This window comes from Frieseomelitta varia, unplaced genomic scaffold, assembly GCF_011392965.1.
Source record: "Frieseomelitta varia isolate USP_RPSP 00005682 unplaced genomic scaffold, Fvar_1.2 scaffold_285, whole genome shotgun sequence".
NCBI lineage: Eukaryota > Metazoa > Arthropoda > Insecta > Hymenoptera > Apidae > Frieseomelitta > Frieseomelitta varia.
The window spans coordinates 262,645-284,792 of record NW_025110018.1 but is presented as its reverse complement, the minus strand read 5'-3'; the positions used below and the strand labels follow the sequence as shown (position 1 = coordinate 284,792).

The 22,148-nt window shown below is 34.4% G+C and overlaps 4 protein-coding genes across 7 annotated transcripts in view; 2 read left to right on the top strand and 2 right to left on the bottom strand.

Moving 5' to 3' along the window:
• Positions 1–52: 52 nt before the first annotated feature.
• LOC122529361 lies at positions 53–3,219 on the top strand. Its single transcript, XM_043655409.1, has 2 exons — positions 53–2,184; positions 2,305–3,219. The coding sequence occupies exons 1-2, from the start codon at positions 2,053–2,055 to the stop codon at positions 2,476–2,478; spliced, it is 306 nt and encodes a 101-aa protein (XP_043511344.1). The 5' UTR covers positions 53–2,052; the 3' UTR covers positions 2,479–3,219.
• LOC122529359 (acetyl-coenzyme A transporter 1) lies at positions 2,761–6,146 on the bottom strand. Its single transcript, XM_043655405.1, has 8 exons — positions 5,284–6,146; positions 4,920–5,209; positions 4,680–4,834; positions 4,411–4,604; positions 4,163–4,347; positions 3,970–4,087; positions 3,676–3,891; positions 2,761–3,568 (listed from the first exon to the last, which is right to left on the bottom strand). The coding sequence occupies exons 1-8, from the start codon at positions 5,491–5,493 to the stop codon at positions 3,389–3,391; spliced, it is 1,548 nt and encodes a 515-aa protein (XP_043511340.1). The 5' UTR covers positions 5,494–6,146; the 3' UTR covers positions 2,761–3,388.
• Positions 6,147–6,390: 244 nt separating this feature from the next.
• Positions 6,391–22,148, top strand: part of LOC122529356 (host cell factor 2-like) — a 31,909-nt gene continuing 16,151 nt past the window's right edge. For 2 of the 3 annotated variants that reach the window (XM_043655399.1, XM_043655396.1), the window contains exons 1-3: positions 6,391–6,484; positions 11,630–13,479; positions 20,832–20,992. In XM_043655399.1, the coding sequence (XP_043511334.1) occupies positions 20,839–20,992 (154 nt within the window). In that variant the 5' untranslated portion in view covers positions 6,391–6,484; positions 11,630–13,479; positions 20,832–20,838. The remainder of the gene's footprint in view (positions 6,485–11,629; positions 13,480–20,831; positions 20,993–22,148) is intronic. The other variant, XM_043655398.1, reaches the window with a different exon arrangement.
• The window catches only part of LOC122529360 (5'-3' exoribonuclease 2-like), a 36,813-nt gene continuing 21,157 nt past the window's right edge, over positions 6,493–22,148 (bottom strand). For both annotated transcript variants that reach the window (XM_043655408.1, XM_043655407.1), the window contains exons 4-10: positions 9,441–9,909; positions 9,241–9,367; positions 9,008–9,112; positions 8,058–8,313; positions 7,500–7,682; positions 6,948–7,099; positions 6,493–6,875 (exon numbers count right to left, since the gene is read on the bottom strand). In XM_043655408.1, coding sequence (XP_043511343.1) covers positions 6,716–6,875; positions 6,948–7,099; positions 7,500–7,682; positions 8,058–8,313; positions 9,008–9,112; positions 9,241–9,367; positions 9,441–9,708 — 1,251 coding nt within the window. In that variant the 5' untranslated portion in view covers positions 9,709–9,909 and the 3' untranslated portion in view covers positions 6,493–6,715. The remainder of the gene's footprint in view (positions 6,876–6,947; positions 7,100–7,499; positions 7,683–8,057; positions 8,314–9,007; positions 9,113–9,240; positions 9,368–9,440; positions 9,910–22,148) is intronic.

The following is a 22,148-nucleotide window of genomic DNA, read 5'->3' as shown; positions in this document are numbered from 1 at the left end:
TACCTGCGTGCATTCCATTTTCACTCGATAAGACGCGCGAAACACGAGTGAAAAAAAAAAAAAAAAAAAAAAAAAAAAAAGAAAAAAATTAAAATGTAAAGAAAAAGGAAGAATGTAGTTTTAATGACCAGATTTTGAAAAGGCATGCAGAACAATTATCTATTTGAATAATTATATAACAGATTTAAATGTTCTGCTGTACGGATCGAAACATGGTGCCTTGGGAACGGATAGACTAATTATATAGTAAGATATACGAATCTAAAAGCATGACAATAGATTCAGCTATTACACGGCGGGCATTAAGTTTAAGATTATCTACACATGGATTTGCTAAGCATACGGATTGCCTGGTGGCGTATTAATTATCGACATATATGTATGTATATTCTGGAATAACTTTCTCATTTGCACTTTTTGAAAGATTCGAACACTTTTCTTGTATTTCTCGACATTACAGAAAGAAATATGATAAACAAGTTTCTGTTGAATTACTTTATGACTAAAAAGGAATATTTTAGTATAAAATACATAATCAAAAGTGGAAAGAGAATCTATTAGATCTAAAAATCACGCATACCTGACCTCTTTTATGTGTTTATGATCGTTAGAAAAATATTATTGAAAAAACGTAAAAAAAACGAAGAAGTAATATTTCTAAAATTATGAAGAGGATATAAAAGGATCAATGTTTAACTCCAAAATGAGAAAACAACGTACTACTTTCCTACAAAATAATCAAATTTATCATATTTCTTTCTTATAGTCTTCATTTATAATTTTGCCCACTTTATCAAAGAAGTCTGATTAAATCGATTAAATCGATGTGTTCTATTTGGTCCACTTTTTCTATAATACGTTCCAAACGCGTCTAGGATCGACCGTTCCTAATTCACCAATCTATTCACATTTAAAAATATTCAGTACACATTTAACGTTAAATGAACATCGATTAATGTATCGAAATATTCCTTTCCACGTGATTTAAGTAACTAACAGCGTAAATATGTTATTTTGACAGTCCTCCGCTCAGCAGATCCAACAATGATCGACAACCGTAGCATATAATATAATTGATGTTACATAAGAAAGTATATAAATTGATATCTTAAAGATTACTATCGTCAAAGTGATGTAGATGTTACATAGATGAAGAATATTCTAGCAAACACCATAATATATCACATTTAAGGTGAACGTTCCACGTTCTTACGAAGAATAATCGCTTCAGAATTAACGCGAATAATTTGCATCCTTTGCAAATTACTTGACAGAAATGTTTCAAATAAGCCATGTTATTTAATTACAAGAAAGTAGCAGGACTCGTCCTTAGAATATTGTGATGCAGCAAACTTTTACATCGATATACTTTATTTGAAACATTTCTTTCGTACTTATAAAGATTTTTTTCGAGAAAGATTCACCTTTGAAGTAGAGAATATATATAATATAAAAGAAAGAGAATGCTCGATTGAAACATAGAAATTTTCTGAGAGATGAAATTCAAATATCGTATAATTGCAAGCGCAATTATCGAAGCATGCTGTAGAACAGATTAATCGCTGATGATCAATTACGTACAAAACCCAACCATGAGAAAAGGTGTTACGAGAATGTATGTACAATTAAAATCTAGTTAGCCGCGCAACAATGCACTCGTATGTGGTTATCGAATACGTGTAACCATGCATAAAAAATGGTACCAAAGATTATTGTCAGTGTTCTGTATTATATGTCTTCTAATATAAAATATTTGTCATCAAAAAAATGGTTATTTCTTCAATGGCAATTAACGTCCCACTACATACTAATTAACGTTTTTAAAATGAACCATATCTTTATTGTTTGAACGATATCTTTGACAACAATAGCTCGGAAATACGCGGTTTTTAAGTACTTCGAGTTTTCACGTCGATGCTTGATTGAAGGCGTCGTTAATAGTGCGCGACAGAGATTTACGAGCAAACACGGAAGTATCAATCCATATAAAAGGGTAAACTTTATCCTTGAAAACTTCAGAAGGAGTTCTAAAGTCCAAGTAAAACGTGCAACATGTTCGTCAAGCTAATTCTGATCGCCTTGATATTCAGCTTTGTCTGTGTACAAAGCATCGAGAACAAAGCTCAGCAATTATCGTTGCTCGCTGAATCTAATCCTGATACCAACCTGGACGCTGATGCGACCGTAATTATCTTATTTGTTTTTCACATCTAATTTCACTTATAAAAGAAACTTAAATCCGTAAAGACTTCTTTCAAATTTCCATTTTAACGATGAAGATTAATGTAACAATATAAATTGCAGGAAGAACGACGCGCTCTTCAAGTATCTACAACAAGTCCGGTTATAATAACAGGCAGTCCAGATAATGAATCGGAATACATTCGAATACATGCGAAAGTGTCAAATCCCAAGAAAAGAACGACAGATTATAAGGAAGATCGTGAAACCGATTTACGACCTGGATGTTGCGGATAAATCATCAAAATGAACCACCATTCAACTACAAATTCTGTCTTTAAAAAGTATTTACGTCGAAATGGTAAATAACAATATCTACATATTATGAATACCATTTTATCTCTTTAGTTTCTTTTCACGATGAGATAGCAAACGAAATAAAAAAATGGCTATCAAGCCGCACAAAGATAACTCTTTTCCTATTATACCTATTTATACATTAATTATATTAAAATCTACGCGATATTACATACAAGCCTAAGTTTATATTCAAATATAAGAAAGGTAAAAATAAAGTACTTCGTATGGAAAACTTTTATTAACATCATGTACTTGTACATGACTCACAAGCACTGCTTATAAACAATTGCGACTTTTAACATTGAATTATCCTAACCCATAGTATAGATATATAATAAACCAGTGCAATAAATCCGTTGCATTTATTACATTGTAATTAAAATCACTAACCTTCATGGAAGGATAAAGAAAATAGAAAGAGACCCAATTTTATTTTCTTCTCTTTTTGGCATATCGATAGATAAAGACGATATGCTACAACCAAAATCACTAATGTGTCCTTTAAATAATTGTATCACGAATGCAGTACGTGTTCAAAGTCATCGTTGTGCTACATACGAAAAAATATCGTAAAAATTGTTCATACCAAATAAAATATCAAATTTCCAAGGAATGCGTTCATTATTTGTGACGTTACGGGAAAAAGTCGAACGAATAAAAAAATAAGAAGAAAAAAGAATCTTGAAATGAAAAAAGAATTCAGTTCATATTCCGTAATCAAATTGGAACACTTGATGGACGTGCGGGGAATCGCCCGAGCACACAGCCGATACGCATATTTAATTTGTACAAATTCTTAATAATTACAGGTACTGTACCAACAAGTTGCAACATGAATTCAATACTGTTATCTGTTCTGCTTTGAAAGAATAACTTTCCAGGCAGACATCGGTCTTGTTTGTAACAGATCTATTTTCCGTCGACCCCACCTGAGCCAAGCAAATCCTATGATTAGGCATAAGACACTCTCTATGTAGTATCCGTCAAATTGCATATTGCAAACACCATTGTGCGTGTTCGTGCAGAGCTGAAAACGAAGAAATTTTATTTTACAAGTTTTTAACCACTTTTTAATCCTTAAATGAGTTAAACAATCACTTATGATAAATAAAAACAGTGAGATAAAACACCAACCTCCCTTTCCGAAATTGTGCTACAGTCATTTGAGGGATCGGTGCTGCATTGTCGATATGTTAATGGATCAACGAACCAAAGAGCTGCTGTTGCTGGCCAGTTACCTCCAAGATTAGCTAACGTATTTAATAATGTCATGTAAGTACCACCAACTGCTGGATCACTGATTTTTGCAAAATACGCCATCGATGCCACAAACATACTACTTGTGAAAACCTGTGACAAGTGATATAAATATTTTTATTCTTCCTCATTGTCGTTCCTTTTACCGTTCATTTCCTCTGAATACTTTACCTGATGTATCAAATACAGAATAATTAAAACTATGAAGTAATAGGCTGGAACATGTCCTCCTGTTACGACATATGGTGTTACCCATACCAAAAATGCTGCTACTAATCCAAAAGCCAGTCTAAAAAACCGATTATAAATATTTACTATAAGCCCATTTGATATATTTTATTTTATACGTTTGTTTTCCAATCACCTATAAGGCATAGCCTTTATGTATACATCCATAGGCCTTGGACCTACTGTATACTTTGATATTGCTAATGGTAACAATATCTGTAGTGGTATCATAGGCACAGCCATAAGGGCAAAAGTTTCTTTTGGTATACCAGCCTCTACCAGCTTTAAACCAGTTACAGCATCACAAGCAGAAAATCCTATCTACAATCACTTGTTATTAATGATTATCAAATGTAAATCTTGTTATGTTATGTATCTACAGACCTTAACAGTTAGCAAAAATACAATAATCGTTTTTATAGATGGTAATCTGACAATGTTCCAAAGTAATTTGTACGCATGTTTGATATTCGTATTTAATTCTTCATCTTTGTGCATTTTCTCTGAATCCTCGTGTTTAAACAAAGCAAGAAAAGTGGTAATAATTATAAATATCCAACCCCAGAAATAAAGAAAATCTATAAGAAAAAATAGCAAATCATGACTGTGTTTATATCAATCTTTACAAGTTAAAATTCAAACTACTACTTTACCAGGTAGAGTCAAAATGCCTTCACTGTAAGGAGTGGATCTTAGATAATTATTGCAAAATTCAGGAGATTCTAATGCCATGAAAAGCACATAACCAATAAAATATCCAGCAGTTTGTCCTACACTGTTGCAAGTTGATGCATATCCAACATTACATCTAAATGTACAACATCAAGAAATAGACTAGTATTAACACTACTAACTTGTATAATCTCATGGTCACAAATTATATCTAAATATACCTCTTTAACATGGTCAATGCCCATCCATCAACTACAATATCTTGAGTAGCAGCCAAAACATTTAAGGCAAAAAATATTATGGTTAACATTCCTATATTTGGCTTCGTCGTTCCACTACCTAACCATCGATCTACATGGCAGGACAATAACAGCATAAAAAGTCCCATCAAATATTGAGTTGGAATTAACCACGTTTTCCTTCTTCCAAACTTCTGCGAGAACACAGAATCCACTATAGGTGCCCAAAACAGTTTCAAAGAAAAAGGCCATTGCACAAAGCTAAATTCAGCCTGATGATGGAAAACAAAATTCATGTAATATCATTTCTTTTATTTGAGGCAATTCCAGTGTAAACGTAAAATACCTGCTGGCGATATGAAACATCTCTATTCTGAAGTAACATAGGAATAGAACTGCACAAACCCAATGGTATCCCTTGTAACAGATATAAAAATAGAAGAGTGGCTATGTTCTTTTCATCACCTCGTAAGTCCGAACGTTCATGCACATGATGTGACTCGTGGACTCCATCTTCCACGTTGTCATGCTTATCCATTTTCCTTCTAGTACCCATGAAGAATGATATAAGAGATCACTAATAATCTCATTCACCTTAATTCTTTAATATCCGCTGATGTTTCGTTTCGCGCGAGCGTCAACTCTGATTTTTAACGCTTACTTTTAACAACGTTATCAAGCATCTCGTGGATTATGTACATATGTTAATTATCGATATATTGTTCCAAAATACTTCAATGTAGTTCCTTTGATCAAAGAACACACAAACATTTCTGAACGGAAGAGTCACTCACTCAACAACAAAATGAATTATTTATCTTGTGACAGATGCATCACCATTGACGTGGTCATTGCCAATATAACCTCAATTCTGTATACAAAAAACGATGATGCGCGCCTACGAGAAATTGACAGACAAGATTCTGATATAAAATAAATATATTCAAGCGTTTTACATTGACATCACGAACAACAGCTGCTAAACTGCATCTCAAATTATTTCACTTTCATCAACTCAGCCAAAAATTATATACAAAAGCTCGTAAATGCCACGTTGTTTTTCATTAAGGACACGTCAGTTATGTTTCGTCTTTTTCAATCTTAAAGCCACGTGTGAACCATTTCTTACTAAAACTAACGATTCAATAGAGAAGCAAAATGTACACACGATGAACAGTTTATTTGAGCAAATCGTCAATGCATTAGCTCACATAGAAACTCGCCTTTCACTACATTTCTATGAACAATAGTAAACTGTTTTTTTAAGTACATAATAAAAGCTCTTAGGATTAGAATACTATTGTTTAAAAGAATAGCGTTTTTTAAACGTAACAGTATATAAACATTTAAATAGTAAGATATTTATAGTTATTCAATATGGAAATTTCATAGTAGTGTAGATTGTACTTGGCGGGGATAAGCACGAGGATGAATGATATCGCCCCCCGCCCCCTCGCCACACTAGTAATTGCAAGTAGTAAAGCTGCGCATATTTCGGTTCCATTCGGTAAATTTGATCAGCCTGCGGGCCCCATTGACGAGTTGAGGTATTTTATTTATCTTTATTTTCTCAATTTCATTAACTTTATATTTTGTACTATTTCCTATCTTTATCTTACTTTCTCGTATGGTTTCTTCCTTTCGATGGCAAGAAGAGGAAACTAGTGTAATAATCAACAGCACAACAGTACTACGCATCAGCATATTTCGCGTTTTTATTCTTTTACCGTTTTGTATCTTTAAGCGAATGTCAAATTACAATTACAAGGTCCCAAACTCTAAAGTTTAAAAACAAAACTTTTGGCTTTTTTGTTTTTTAGAAATGTACAAGTAAATGTGCTGCAATTCTCCCCATTCGAGGCAACAATCGTTGCTGCTTTTACCAAGCTTTTAATGCGTGCATTCACAAATTCTTCGTTAGGTACACTGTTTAGAAGTCTGTAACGATATTTGAATTGTTAGAATATTTTCTGTATATTATTGTAATAATAAAAAGCAAAAATTATATACAAATTGTTCAGATGACGTTCTAGCGCTGATCTTTCTTTGAGAAAGTTAGCATCCTTCTTACGATTGATCCAGTAATTCTTTTGGATCTCACACGTGAGTCTGGCGACACATGTTGGTGAGACAGATATTTTGTTTCCATCTTTATCGTCCAACTACGATAACATAAGAATTAAAAATTAAAATTTTTAATTAGGATTAATGAATGAAAAGTAGAGGTACTGTCCAACTATGGAAAAAGACAGCAAGTGTAAAGAAAATATAAAAAAAAATTTTTTTGTACCTTTGAGTAGTTGATTTAATACAAAATTACAACAAAATATAATATATAGTCCTATTTATAATATATCCTTCTCATCTATAAATATTTCTAGTTATGTAACAAATTTCTATGTAAGTTTCATTTTTCCATCCATCCACATTCTATGAAAATAAATTTGCAAGAACATCTCTAGTCTATTTATATTGATTTACCATGAATTGGTTCTTCAAAACCAACAGATATAATCTTTCTCAATAGTTGAGCAGAACGTCACTCAAATACGACTAAACAACCTTGGTAACGTTACTTTTCAAGTTCATTATGTAATTCATATAAGCATCTCTGTCTTTAATGGACACGCTCGATCGTTTCCTTCTGCCTGACACAACTCCGAGCGGAAGAAGAACGGGATTCGTTGCTAAAGCTGCGGCTGCTCCAATTAGTGCAACGCCTGCTAATGCTTTTAAAGCGACCGCCTGTTACAAATAATAGTAATTAATAACGTGTTAAAAAATACGGTCAAAAATTTGACTTTGTAATGGTTTTATGATTCGAAACTCTGGAAATTTAGTTCGAATATATTTGATAAATTTCCAAATTTGATTTTCTTGAAGGATGTATTTTACATCTTCTATTTGTTTTATTTTTTAATTTATCACAATTTTTGAAGTTTTATGTGCAATATAAATTAGCAGAAAAATTCAAGATCTAATAGTATCTAACATTGATTGTATACAATTTCAAAAAATTACTGTAAAAATTGCTGCAATAACAATATTATCATCGATATTATTTCCTGAGAAATAGACTTCTTTAAAATCAGATTTCGATCCATTTCTTAGAATCATTACCTTCTGCGCGTTAATGTTTGGATAGGAAGGAGTATGTCCCTCTGGACGATTTGGCTCCACAGGTCCGAATTCATCGCCATTAGCAAAAGTTCCTGAAATTCCATAACCACCAGTAGACCCTGCGTACCCAGTTGGTCGGTTAAAACTATACCCTCCGAAACCACTGTTAGCATAACCATATCCTCCAGACACGCTGGAATCGTAACCACCGGGTTTGCGTGAACCTTCGCTTCCATAGCTCGGTCGTGAACCAAATCTAATAGTTGTACGAAATCGAGTTAGAGATTTAAACTATTACTGCGAGATTGAAAGATGCAAGTGTTGTTAAATTAACGCAAACGAAATTTCTGTGAATTGTGTGTCGATTAAACTAAAGAATAAATATACTAATATTATATTTAAATAATTTGGATATATTTTCTCAAAAATTCTTGTAATTAAAAGATAAATTATTATTAATTATTACTAAAAAAAAAAAAATTAAATCGGAAAGCTGCAAGAGTTTCATTTGAAGAATTTAAGAATTTTAAAGCAGACGTTCTGCTGTAAATCTAGAATAACGAGATTAATCGCTAGGATACTGTGCTGAATCATGTCGAATTTAATTAACCTTTGACAATGTAGTTCGAGAAAGATTATCGTCAAGTATACTAATACATTTACATTTACATCATACGATTATTAATTTGAATTTCAAATAATTATTTTCATTATTTTGTTTATTCGTATAACAGAATAAAAATTTATTTTAAAATGACATTTAATCAAATAAGATAATAATCATCACAAATGATCAACAAATTATTTCTTAAATACTTTATTTAAATGATCTATTGCTTGTATAAACTTAGATCGCAATAAAGTTAAATTATGTTTTGAAGAAATAAAAAATCTTAATCTTTCATTTGGTAGAACGACATTTCATATGCACGAACCTAACGATTGCTCACCTATCGCCTGCTTGACTTCCTTCATAAAACGCAGTTCCAGCGTAATTCCCACTTCCGGGTCTTCCAATGCTTCCTGATAATGATCCTTGAGTTTGCCAACCGTATCTGCATTAAATTTGAATTAATGATTTAACTATGTCCAATTGTATATTGCAATTGTGTTTTAAATATATTATATCATGTTCTATATCATGTTACGTGTTCTAAAAAATTAAATGTTTTAATTAAATCACCTATCAAAGGGCAAACGTTCGCCAAACTTAGTTGGATATCGACTGCTGTCCCCAGGGATCCTACTGTAATGCGAATCGGGTCGCGTTGACGAATTGGAACCGTATCTGGATCCGCAGCAACTGGAACTTGCACGTTTCAATATCATCGTGATGCAAACGTTTCAAAAATCGTCAAGATCTTTTTAAAATACTCGACTTATCTCTCGAATCAGATTCCAATCGATGGTTGATCGTTCGTGGGTGCTTATCCATGTTCTTCTCGTGTCCAGATTGCTCGCTATTCGGCACTATGCTGTTTAAATGTGACGTCTTGGAAGAATTTTTACCGTGTACAACGTTCGAGGAGGGTTTGTCTTCCGTAGACTGTTTCTTAACGAATTCAGAAACTGCGGCTAACTCATTATTCTCCGCGAGTGCACAGCAAACAACGCTGGCCGTTAACAAAGCGCAAACGAATCGTTGCGACATAATGAAAAATCTAATTAGGTGAGAGTTCACCGAAGAGGGAGAACAATTTTTTTAGACACGTTCTAACGTAAAGACCAAAGGAACAAAAGTAACTCTTTCCACGAGTTTCACCTTTTTATATAGTGGCCACGCATGGAATATTGTCACGCATTTGTCCTTCAGGACTGGCAGCTCCTTTTTCAAGCTTACTTTTCGTTGTTACTTCAAATGAAAAAGAAATTATTAATAATAAATAATAGATCGGTTAATTTCATATTCATTTTCAAGTAAGTTCTTGCTTTAATAACGATCTTCTTTATTTCACTTGCACATTTATTTGCCATAAGATATTTAATGTGGAAGTTAGAAGAGATTAACTTTGTTGAGAAATATCTGTTTGTTCAGTTGCGTCCCTGTAAATCACCAAGCATGACCGAAAAATGTGTAGGTGAAAATAAAAGTGTCACGAGTGAGCCAACAATATTCTTACCGTCACGCTAAGGATTTAATTAATGTCGGTTTGTTGCTACAATTTTAGGTTTTCACATTCTGATTGAACAAGGAACAAGTGGAATCACGAAAGATTCTGCTGTGTTTCTGCCAATGCTCTCTTTAATATTATAGTTTGCTTCAGACCATTAGATTTTCTCGAAAGTTGAAGAAAAGTATGCATTCTTCTTCGATCTTTCTACTTTCACATTGTACGAACAAAGTACGTCGTGTTAGTTTATTTTCATTGTAGAAACTGAGTCGGCAATGGTCTCCACTTTTTTTTTTTATTATGTGTGTAATATAAAATATTGAAATTTCATCAATATGTAAGAGATCCAATTTTTACGAGTATATTGATTGTTTGAAATAAATCTGAAAATATATAAAAGTATGTATTTCATATGTTTAAAATGATTATTCATCTCACAGACTGGTTTTTTAATAAATGTAACTTCTATATACATATATATTTTCAGATTAGTTTCAAATATTATCAATACAATATTATTGTAATATAGACGTATAAATTCTATGATAAATATTCGATTACATTCATGAACCACTGTATATGATATATTTGAAATATAAGAAGTAAATAAGAATGCAGTAATTATATTAACCTATTATAATTTGGTAATTAAATTTTAAACATAATTTAAGTCAGCAACATAATTTAAGTAGCAACAAATACTTTTATATGAAATATTCTACTATATGAGTATGCAACAATCAATGAATCGAGATTTTTAATACAATCTGTTCCGCCTAGATATTCTTTGTGTCGGTGATTGTCGATCGTGGTAATCGTATCTCGTTACAACATAGCACAAAATTTGTCTGTCTATTGTGCGTGAACGATTTGCAAGATTGAAACAAAGGGAAACGCGGGATTTTAAAAGTATGACGAGAGGAAGTAGTTTACGGCGCGACGGTGCGCGTTTGAGAGGTTGAAGAGCGTAATATGAAAACAATCTCGTTATTTTAATTGTAATTGAGAAGCTTCCCGGAAGAAGGTCCTTTATATTACGTTCACAAGTTTAACGTTAATTTTTAGATAGCACTCTGAATTGATAATTTCGATTATAGTAACTTTTAAACAATATCCACGCCATGAAAATGCATCGCAACAGAGAATAAAATCATAACTTAATTAACAGTTTAATGAATATAGATTTAAATTCTTAAAATTTTTATTTAACGCTGGAATTACTTAGAATGTCCGAAGCAAGGAATAGGGAAAAGTTTATAAAATAATAGAGAACGTAAACTTTTATTTATATAATTTACAAATTTCTAAATTCCATAAATCTCTAGATTCTCTAAAAATTTCTGACAATTGATTATTTGAATTGACAGTTCCAGTGCGCATAGTTTTCAGTATGCTAGTTACAATGCACGAACACTTCTCATATGTACTTATATTATCTTCTTTTTCTTTCTTTTTTTGCAGAAAATTTCTCAACCTACTCGAAAAATTTAAGAACAGGCATCGTCTTTTGGATAAGGAAATTTGTTATTCGCTGCGAGATAGAGAAGCTAGAAAAAAGGAGAGATTCTCCGGACTATGCAAAGGGAGCGAAGAGCGCGCAAAGACATTACGGAGCTAATTTGGAGAAGAGAAAAAAAAGGGAAGGAGGGGAAAGGTCGTGGATGAAGCGAAATGATTCGTTGCACGAACGAGGAGAAAGAGAAAAAGGAGAAGCGGAGAAAGAGGAGATAGAAGCAGCAGGGTCGGCGGGGTAACAGGAGAAGACACGACGAGGAGCAAGAGATCGCGGAATGGAGCAAGAGTGGAGTAATCAATACGCATTCACACGCGGTGGCTAGCATCCGGTTTCCATGGAGACCGACGCTGGCGCATGTGCAATTTAACCAACATTATATCCTCTCGTAGAAATTTATTCAGACACAATTCTGTGCCTGTACTGCACGGAACTACTAGCCAACATTATACATATACTACTACACATGAATCTATGTATCTTTGCACCAAGAGAAATACGCGACCATCCGAACGTTCTCTTCCATACGATTGTCCTCCAATTGCATTAAATATTAAATGTTCCAATTAAGTATTACTTCCCAGTGAAACAATGCACACTGTCTCGAAAAGCTTGAGCTAAACACTGCGAATAAAATTGTCTTATTTATCCCTCCATTGCAACACCCACGAGTAAAAAACAGAATTTTCTTCTTCGTCTCCTGTTGCGAGTTTCAGAAACAAGGTGGTGGTATTGTACGATTGTCCTCTTGATGGTGGTCATGCTGGCGTATCGTTGCCACTGTAGAATACAGCGAAGCGTTCGACACTCGGATGTTCACCCCCTGGCCAAATCAGAGGGGATGGAGCCGTTGGAGTTGGCGGGTAACAGGGGGTGGTTTCCCTCCAGGCGCCTGCGTCGAGTCCTCGATGACGACTCGACGAGGTAGGTGCTCGACCCGGACGCAGTACGGAAGAAACGTCGAGCACGCAGAGTGCCCGTCCTCGTGACACATCTCACCCTTTCTTTTTCTTTTGATCCATGGCAACAAGAAAACGTGGCGTAGCTCGCCCGGTGAATCACCCAGTGCAACATTGATCACAGTGATTTTACAGTTCAACGAGATCATCGAGTTGCATCTTGAACTCTACTGTCGTCGAGCGGTGGCTCTTCGTAAACGAAGAGAGGAGACGTTCATCGGGCCCGAGGCAAGGGTTATCAATGACTCGATGCCGCGGTCAGATAGGAGATACGTGCAACATCTGAATGGTTCTGAACGACTCGAGTGACACCTCGTACGTGGCGTATCGGCAAAACGATTCTTGTCAACGTTTTGCAACACATTTGCAAACGATTGTACAGTACACACGGTCAATATGTCGCGGTGAAGCAGCAGTTTAAGGATGAACCTAGCTCTTGTGCGCGATGTGTCCTGTGTAAAGTTGAATACACCGTATACGATTGACTCTCATCTGCTTGACTGCTCGTTGTGTTCCCACTAACTGTTTAGGAACAACAGGTTGAAAGTGGAGTTTTGTGATATAATTCGACGGGGTCGCCGGGGAAACCAACGAACGCCAAGATTTGATTGTTCGCCTCTGGTGAACCGTTCTCTGGGCCACGTCATCCGACAGATTCGAAGATCTGGCAATTGCACGATGCGTTTCCGGCGGATCAAAGGTTAATCGCCGAAGAGCATCCCGAGAGATGTTTTTACCACCGTCGAGGAAGGCTTAGTCGCATTTAATCGTCGCTTGCATGTGGGTCACAAGTTGCATTCGCCAAAGCTAACGGGATAGAGGGTTTACCGAGTAGAGAGGTAAGCTTGTTAAAATTGCGTTACCCCTCAGGGCATCCAGGCGTTACCGCTACCCTTATAATTAATTCGTTCTTCTTCGCGGATTTTTTTCTTTTTTTTTTTTCAAAACGTTTCCCTAAGGTTTTTCGGTCCTTCGAGATTTATCGTGGGTCGAAGCAGCCGAAAACTTTCCGATCGTCTTGGAATACATTTGGAATTTCTTCTTTTTAACGCAGAGAACGAGACTGAATCGTGTCTGAGAGAAAGTTTAGTTTGATCGTGTAGAATGATATAAGGATAGATGATATTTAGAAATTATTGGTCAAGTTGAAGTCACGTGGTGGAGATGCAGTTTACGGTGTCCTTAACCTCACGGAAAATCAATGTTCCTTACCTAATGATAACCAGGTGTATGCCATTCTATCTTCTTTATAAACCAAGAAACCGTATCGTTACAAGCCGAGATTTCAGTCTTTCGATGTTACATCAGGCGACAAATTTTTGATCAATCGTAGGTGTCCGAAAGTATTTAGGAACGTTGTAATCTTTCGTGTTTGAAAATTTAATTGAAATCGCTAATTCTATTTCCTCAGAGATCTCGATATTCGAGAATATTTTCTGTTATTAACTGATTCCAATTAAAAATCTCTTGCCAGGGGCAGTATTATTTGCTTAACGGGAAATTTATACTTGTAGTTATTTGTTTGTACGAAAATAAGAGTACTAAAAAAATTAAACGTATTTTATACAACAGTAGAATTTGTAAAGTATTGATACATCAATAATTATATTTTAAAACACACGCGTAATTTAATTAAATGACGAATTTTTATTTAAATAGCGAACACAAAAAATGAAAAAGTGTTTTAAGACTTTTGAACAGGAATATAACTCGGGAATTTTGTTATTTACGATAAATACTAAAAGTGAAAAGAGTGTGTTTCAAGGCTTTTGAGGAAGAATAAAAAAATTTAAATTAAAAATCTTTCAGATATTAAAAATAGAAAGTGTCCTAAGATCTTCGACTTTAGACAAATAGAATATGAACTTATTTATTCTTCCGAGAAAATGCATTTAAGTATGAAAATAGTTCCTCTGGTTTGATCGAGGTTTGATTATCAAATGACAACATTAAATACCGCTTCAAATAAATAATTCATACTTGACAGAATTGCTAAACTAGTAGCTCAACTCATGTACCGCTGGAATTTTTTTTTTTTTTTTCTTTACCGCATTAATTTCATTTATAGAAACCTAACTGGGTCTAATACTCTATTCAGGGGCACCGATACCGCAAACATTAAGAAACAAGGATTATCAGTCCCGCATCACATTGTAGCTGTGATTTTATTTAAGGTTTCACTCATGCTAATGTCTAATAAAAATTCCTTGCGAACGAACTTTTATCTATTTCTTGCTCAGATTGATTACGTTGGCTGAATTCAAGCGACTTGTTTAATGAGGACGAGGGTAGAAACTTGAAAGAATATTTTAGAAGGAAATATAACAAGTTTGTGGTTTCAATTTGGTTGAAATACTGAACTTACTTTAATTTCTAATAAATACACAACAGTTATATTCAAAAGTAGATGAAATAAATAAATTTTTATATGGAAGTAACAACATGATGTGTTTCTTTAAGAAATTTCTTTTCAGAAATTCGAATATATGAGAATTACAGGGGAAAAAATATAGAACGTACATTTTTATCGACTTTTTAACTTTAATATCATTTTAAAAGTAAGGTGGAATATTTAACGGGAAATAAAATTTAATGGCCTAGAAAAAGATTATCCGATTTGCAGTGGTTGTGACTGCGTTTTGTAAATCTCTTTTAGGTGATTTACATCAAATGTAATTATATACGAGGATGCGTAGGGTTACATAGATCCTACCGCAAGTGACACTAGTGACACGCTGGAGGGTTTCTAGTGGGATGTCATTCAAAACACGCGTCAACCGGTAGGGATGTTTTACGCGATGCTGACAGGGAACGACTTCCCCTACTTTCTTCATTGCGATATGACATTTTCTAAACGCTTCGAAGAAGCGAAAAAAGTTCAAAATTCGCGGTATACTATCGGCCATGAAGCATTTCACGTCGTTTCGAATATTTACATGTGGACAAAAATTCGAATACCACTTTGGATTCCAAAACTGTTGGAAATCTTGGTTAATTTTGAATCTTGAGTCTTGAAAGAAAATGTCGATAGCTTTGATAAATAATAAATTTTTACGTATTTGCGGGAAATTTTATTTAATCACATTCGTAAAAATGTGAAATTTTTCTTAGTGAGTAAATGTTTGCTGTCTTGCAAACATTTTTAGTATTTTATCTCAAACATGATATCATTAATATACATTGATAATACTTATGTTAGAAAAAAAATGGAAAGTTGAGATATAGTATCATTTTCATAGTTGTACCATATAGATATTATACACTTGGGAAATAAAAAAAGAAGCACTTCCAAAACACTGAATAATCACCAAGTTTTCAATGTCTGTCTGAAGCCTAGAGAATTGTTTAAACTTCGAGAGTTTAAAAAAATTTCAAAATACCAAATCACATTCAAGTTTTCACGATATTCGAGTCGTCTCGATGTCGATACAGCTATGAATTTACGAGAAATTGCCTCTTAAGTAACACTTGAATTCCTAATGCTTTCATTCGGTTCGACGAATCAACAGGGGGAGGTCCAAAGATCGACGCGATGGAAATTTTCCGCTTCCTCTGGGGTGTGTAACGTTGCATGCGCTGGATGACTTTTAGTCAACGTTCGCTGAACAGAAACAAGAAAAACGCGGAAGAAAGACGAGGGAGAAAAAGATTACATGGGCAGGTGTACGGCGAAAAGTGGTTCTTCGCACGCGTATCCCACTGTAATGAGAACCAACGTTGATTCTCTGGTCGTATGTAAGAATGCGTTAACAATCTCTGGGTGAAAGTTCGAACAAAAAGATTATTCTGTTAGTTTGCAATTGAAAATTTGTACCATTTAAAACATACTACAGTATATACTAATCAATTGCTAATTGTATTAATTCTCAAATATATAATATAGTTAAATTATGAAGTAACTAATGTAATAATTTAGGTCAGGTTATTAAAACGTTGGGTAATCAAACTGAATAAATAAATTAAACCAACTGAGATTAAAGATTTAAAAAAATTAATTAATATAAATCCTAAGTTGACCCTCAGTGTCCGATAATACCAATTAGAACAATATCTAACACTTTAAAAAATTTTGTACTACGAAAATGAAACATAGAATTTAATAAAAACAATTCATTGAAAACCCTAAGTATAAAAACTCTTTGTAATTGCAGTAAAAATTCAAAGAAATCGTAGTCTTTAAAATTCAAAAGATATCGTGATTTATTATATTCACAACAAATAGAATAGAAATTCTTTCAAAGAACAAAAAAAAAAAAAAAAAAGGGAAAAATATGAACGTACAAAAAGGAAAAATAAGCTCTAGAAATCTTTACATATTTTTTCCAAGCTAGACACAACGAAAGAATCGATAACTATGCAATCGCTGAAAAATACTCGGCACGTTCTTTTAATCCCAGCTTTTTCCACGATTATTTAAACGAGGGGAATACGGGCCTGCTGTTTAAAATCTGTCGACGTGATATTATATAGGTTGTCGTATTTTCCTCGCTCACGGGATTCGTTGACGCGGTTCAGACAGCCGCTGTATGTATGCGTTTCATAAAATCTTTACGCTTGATTCTCCCACCCCCGTGCATTACGTCCATTTCAAAGATCACGCAGAAAAAGTCGCGCAAAAAATCCCAACGATGCTCGGCTATCACGATGCAGTCTGATATATTAATTTCACGTGAGAAAAGTTGTAATTTTTCCTCAAAAATTAATGGTTTGGTAACAGAGAGATTGAGACCAGTGTAGTAGAAAAGACAGCGACGAAGAGCAATTGCATAGAAAAGGATCGAACAAAATTATGAACCTCTCGCTTCAATTGACAGAAAAAAAAATTACAATAAAAATAATTTTTTCTCTAATTTATTTGATTGTATCTGACTGTAATTTATCAAATTTTTCGAAAAATATAATTTTCATCCCTTTCGTCCTGGATTCTTCACACAAAGATCGAAATTATTTTATAATTATAAGTTCTAGAGTACGAGATCTAAGCTTCATTGACAGAGAAATAAAAAGAATTGACGACAAAGAATTACACTCCTGTACATTTCACAACGGGAAAATCGAAATTTCCTCTTTGCGTGCGAGAAAGCCAGATCCTTGAAGCAGAACGACGCGAAACAGGCGGGAAAGGAACATCGGCCGGCGTAATACAGAAATCAAGAGAAGTGCGAGTGTCAACGCGATAGAGGAAATTGTCTGACTACGGCTCCCTTTTCGGAAGTCGGTAGCGGTAACGCATCCCCTCACGACTCGAGTTAAGTAGTGCGAGGCAGAGAGAAAGCTTCTTCGCTCACCCTCTCTACGTACGATTCCCTCCCTCCGTCATTCTAACCGGAATAGGCAGCCAGGGGGGATGAAAATCTAGTCGAATCTTCGGCGGCCGCGTTTCGCAGCATATCGAACCTGGGAAAAATGAAATTCCCGCCACTGGTCGATAACACCGCCGGCTTCCTGGGTTGTCGGGGGTTGCTGAAAGAAAACGCTTCCCCGGCGTTCGGCGTTCAAGAGTCAGCAGTCGAAGGGATGTCATTTCGGTCAAACAATACTCGCGCAAAGGGAGAGGAGTTTGAGAAAATTCACTCATCCGTCACTGTTGTTCTTAGGATGTTTGTGGAAAAATAACATACATCTAGAAAATTATTAGGAACTTGAATCTTTCGAGTTATTCTCTGTTTGAAATTATGAGAATGAAGAACGTACAGTTTACGATCAGAAGCGAGAGTATATATCGACAAATTGATCGTATTATTTATAATTGACAAGATTTTTATATTACAAAAATATAAAATCCACAGTCTACCGATGAATTTTGATACGAATATTTTGATTATCTGAATCAATCATCGTTAGCATTGATCAGCTGCTTTCTTTCACACAATGAACAGAAGTTTTACAAGTACAAATCATCTAATTATACTTCATATTAATTAATAATAGTTAGGAAATTAATAATAGTTAGGAAATAATACATCAATTAATTAATAATAGTTAGGAAATTATTACTATGCAAAAGCTTGATTCCTGATACTTGTAAATGTGAAATTCTTCACCATTTGAAGCATGTACCATTTCTTTCGCGATTCATTTCTCGTCACTGATTTTACAACGAAACCTGCTGTCATTTTTCCAACTATCAAGCGAATATAAACGTAGCATATGATGCAGCGTAAGAGATTAAAATGACTCAGTCTTTGAATAAACTTCCAGCACGACGGACTTCTAGTCTCGAAAGCAACAGGAACAAACGAAGCGTTTTCACGTGCTTCCAGTTTCCGGGTCAGATACCATTTGCATCATCGATTTGACAAAACGCGAAGATGTAAATTACAACGAGCTGACAAATTGCGAATACCGACTTTTGCACGATACACTTCACGAATTTTTCGACGTGTATTTTAGCGGCAACTTCAACGAGGGGGTCGTTGCATTTCCATTCATTTGAATTAGACTGCCTGCTACAAAGGTTACGCCTTCAACCCCTAATTTCTTCAACCAGATTGAAATGTTAACATCGACTTGCTTCGTTTGATCCATTATTTGATCCCCTTCTTTTTATCAACTTTCGTCAATAACATTTTTCGTCTTGCTTCACGTCAGAACTTTGAGATATCAAGTAACACTCGTGCGAATTAAAATTTCCCAGCAACTCGCGAAAGTATTTGAACACTTATCGTAGAAAATTTTTATGAATGTACTTTGAGTTTGTATATTCTGCATTTGTTAATTATAACAAATACACTTTTATATACCTATTTTTGTGTATTATACACATTGCGCGCATTTTAGCACCTTAAATTCCTTTATTTCATAAATGTACAAAAATCCTCAGTCCGATAATAATAACCGCATCTCATTATTGAACTGAAGGATTATAATTTATAATAGAAATCATAAAATACAGTAAAAGATATAATTTAAATAATGTTACATACCAAAGTTATGAAATGTGCCATAATATTGTTATTATTGTAGAATAATTTATATATTTTTTCATATTATGTGCATTAAAGACGATTTTGTGTCTTTAGACCATAGTCGATCCACTATAATACTAACAAAATTCCAAAGAATTTTGTGAAATGTACATAATATATTCATAAGAAGCTTCCATCGTTGTCCAAATACTTTTGTGAGCTACTGTACGTCCGCTATTTCCCCCGTAGTTTCACAGATTTCTCTTCGCCACGTTTCTTTGACGACACTGTACAAAACGAGTATAGGTATACCATGGGGAATCCCATTTGTACCGGGTGGCGCGGCGTATCTACCGGCGAGCATATTGCTTCGCAGACGTATTTGCGTACGCGTGTTTGGGGTGCGTGAGGGTGCATTCGTTTACCCGAAACTCGATTTCGAAGCTTCGGTAATTGAATTTCAAGTACGTCTGCGTGGCCAGCCTTTGATACGTTTAAAGCCAATGTGAAAGGCATTTAAGAACACTGCTCGCCTTGCTCGTTTAATTCTAGATTTACATTAATCTCTCCGTAATACTTTATCACTCCGATATTTTATCTTCTGTCAAAATAGCTTTTCGATAACTTTATTTTTATCTTTGCCGAGCATTTAATAAATAAAACTAATTGCATTGTAAAAAAATGGCGGTGTTATTAAATTTTTCTTGGACTATTTATTACTGGACTATGCAAATTTAATCAAAGAAGTAACTCTTGTTTCATTCACGAATACTTTATTTTATTTGTTTCTGAAAATTATATTTCAGTTCCAATGAAAATCAGTTTCAATCGCGTCGATGGTATCTACACAAATCCTGTTCGAAAATTTAGAGTGCATTAAAATTTCAAAAGAAGTAATAACTTCTTCAAGTACCTAAACAAACATTTTGTTCACAATATTATTTTTCACAGCACTGAAAAGTTATATTCACATTCATATTTATATTTATATTCAAAATTCATATTCATATTTCTCAGAATATATATGAGGTGTTTTCCTCAGTTAAAAAGTGCACTAAACTTTCGTACGAAGATATTTTCCTGATCGTAAGAAAGAAGATGGAAAAAAAATTTTCATGCATTACATTCCAGATTCCTGCACCTTCAAATTTTCCATGAATGCACAATTAGATGAACTAGAAACTTCCCAGTTTCGTCCGATTTGGAGTTGATCATCATCGCAAACGAATCGTTCGTTAAGTCGTTTCTTTAAGCAGAACTAATTCGAGATCTCTCTGTTACAGGAAGAAAATGTGGAGCTCGGTTACTGCGGCTGGCACTGAAAATGGGCCCGCACCACCTTCCAGAAGCAAGCACAGCGCTACTTTGCTTGCCGGGCACGTATATCTCCTTGGCGGGCGAAATGGCAATCTTCCTCTCAAAGACCTCTGGCGATACAGCCTTGGTAAGTGATAATTACTATCGCTTTTAATTCTTGTCTGACAATTAATACAATCTATAATAATACTCTACATTAATACAAAACTTTGTTTAGATGAATTTTTCGGTGGACAAATTATTTATATGTATATCTTTAGTCCAATATACATAAATAGAAGACCAGTGATATCCTCTCAATATACTGTATATTTATCCTACATAAAATCATAAAACATGTATCTCTATTTAAAAATATTTATATCGAGTATACAAACGAAGTGACAAACTTAATTATGGATTACATGGATTAATAAAAAAGTAAATTTATTTAGGATATATAGAGTTTTTGCATCAACTGAGAAGTCAAAGCGAATAGTTGGCTTTTTCACCGAGAATGATTGATTGCTCTGATTAAGCCACGTACAGTGTCCAGATAATTCTATTATATAAATTGAATTCTAATATACATCTCCATAACAAAATTTTTGCTACTTTATTTGAAGCACATATTATTGAGAAATCAACACGAAAACTTGCTCTTTCTCCACAAGTAACAAATAGTTGAATAACAAACTTAGGCTGCATACACAGAGCATCAATTTCCCTTCGTTTTTGATGAATATTTAATTCAAGCAATCGAACGCTACTCCATTGTATGCACTGCGTTTTGGAAGTAATGATATGGAACTATGGAAGGGAAAAAGGGAAAGTGAAATTCGTCAATGGAGAAAAATCCTCGTAATTATAAGGGGTATTAATACACGATGTCTGAGTACCATGAATACGGTACACGAACAACATCTCTGACCAACGCACCCTACCATCTCGCTCGTTGAACGAGGGTGCGCGACGGAATTTAAACGGGGTTCAGTCTGATCAATAATACGCCATTATTAAAGCCCACGTATATCAACTAAATCCGCCGGCGATACTCCACAATTACGGCTGTTTCCACGGAGATCAGACATACGCGAATTAATTGCATCCCCATGTGATAATTAATGATTCATACGCGTCATAGATTGCACTAGCCTTGTAACTAGAAAATCAAAACTTTCTTCAAACAGACTTCTGATAACCGTCCAATAAATAAATATAAGATTAGAGATTTACTTATTAATTTGAAACGAAAAAAATATATAAAATATATGAGAGAACAATTTTCTGAAATTCTATTTCTC

Excerpts from the sequence above, each read along its gene's own strand:
- LOC122529361 (XM_043655409.1), top strand. The coding sequence starts at position 2,053 with ATGTTCGTCAAGCTAATTCTGATCGCCTTGATATTCAGCTTTGTCTGT. Across the intron at positions 2,185-2,304 it reads ACCTGGACGCTGATGCGACC|GAAGAACGACGCGCTCTTCA; the intron begins GTAATTATCTTA and ends TATAAATTGCAG.
- LOC122529359 (XM_043655405.1), bottom strand. The coding sequence starts at position 5,493 with ATGGGTACTAGAAGGAAAATGGATAAGCATGACAACGTGGAAGATGGA. Across the intron at positions 4,348-4,410 it reads TATTTTTGCTAACTGTTAAG|ATAGGATTTTCTGCTTGTGA; the intron begins GTCTGTAGATAC and ends AAGTGATTGTAG. Across the intron at positions 3,569-3,675 it reads GCACAATTTCGGAAAGGGAG|CTCTGCACGAACACGCACAA; the intron begins GTTGGTGTTTTA and ends CTTCGTTTTCAG.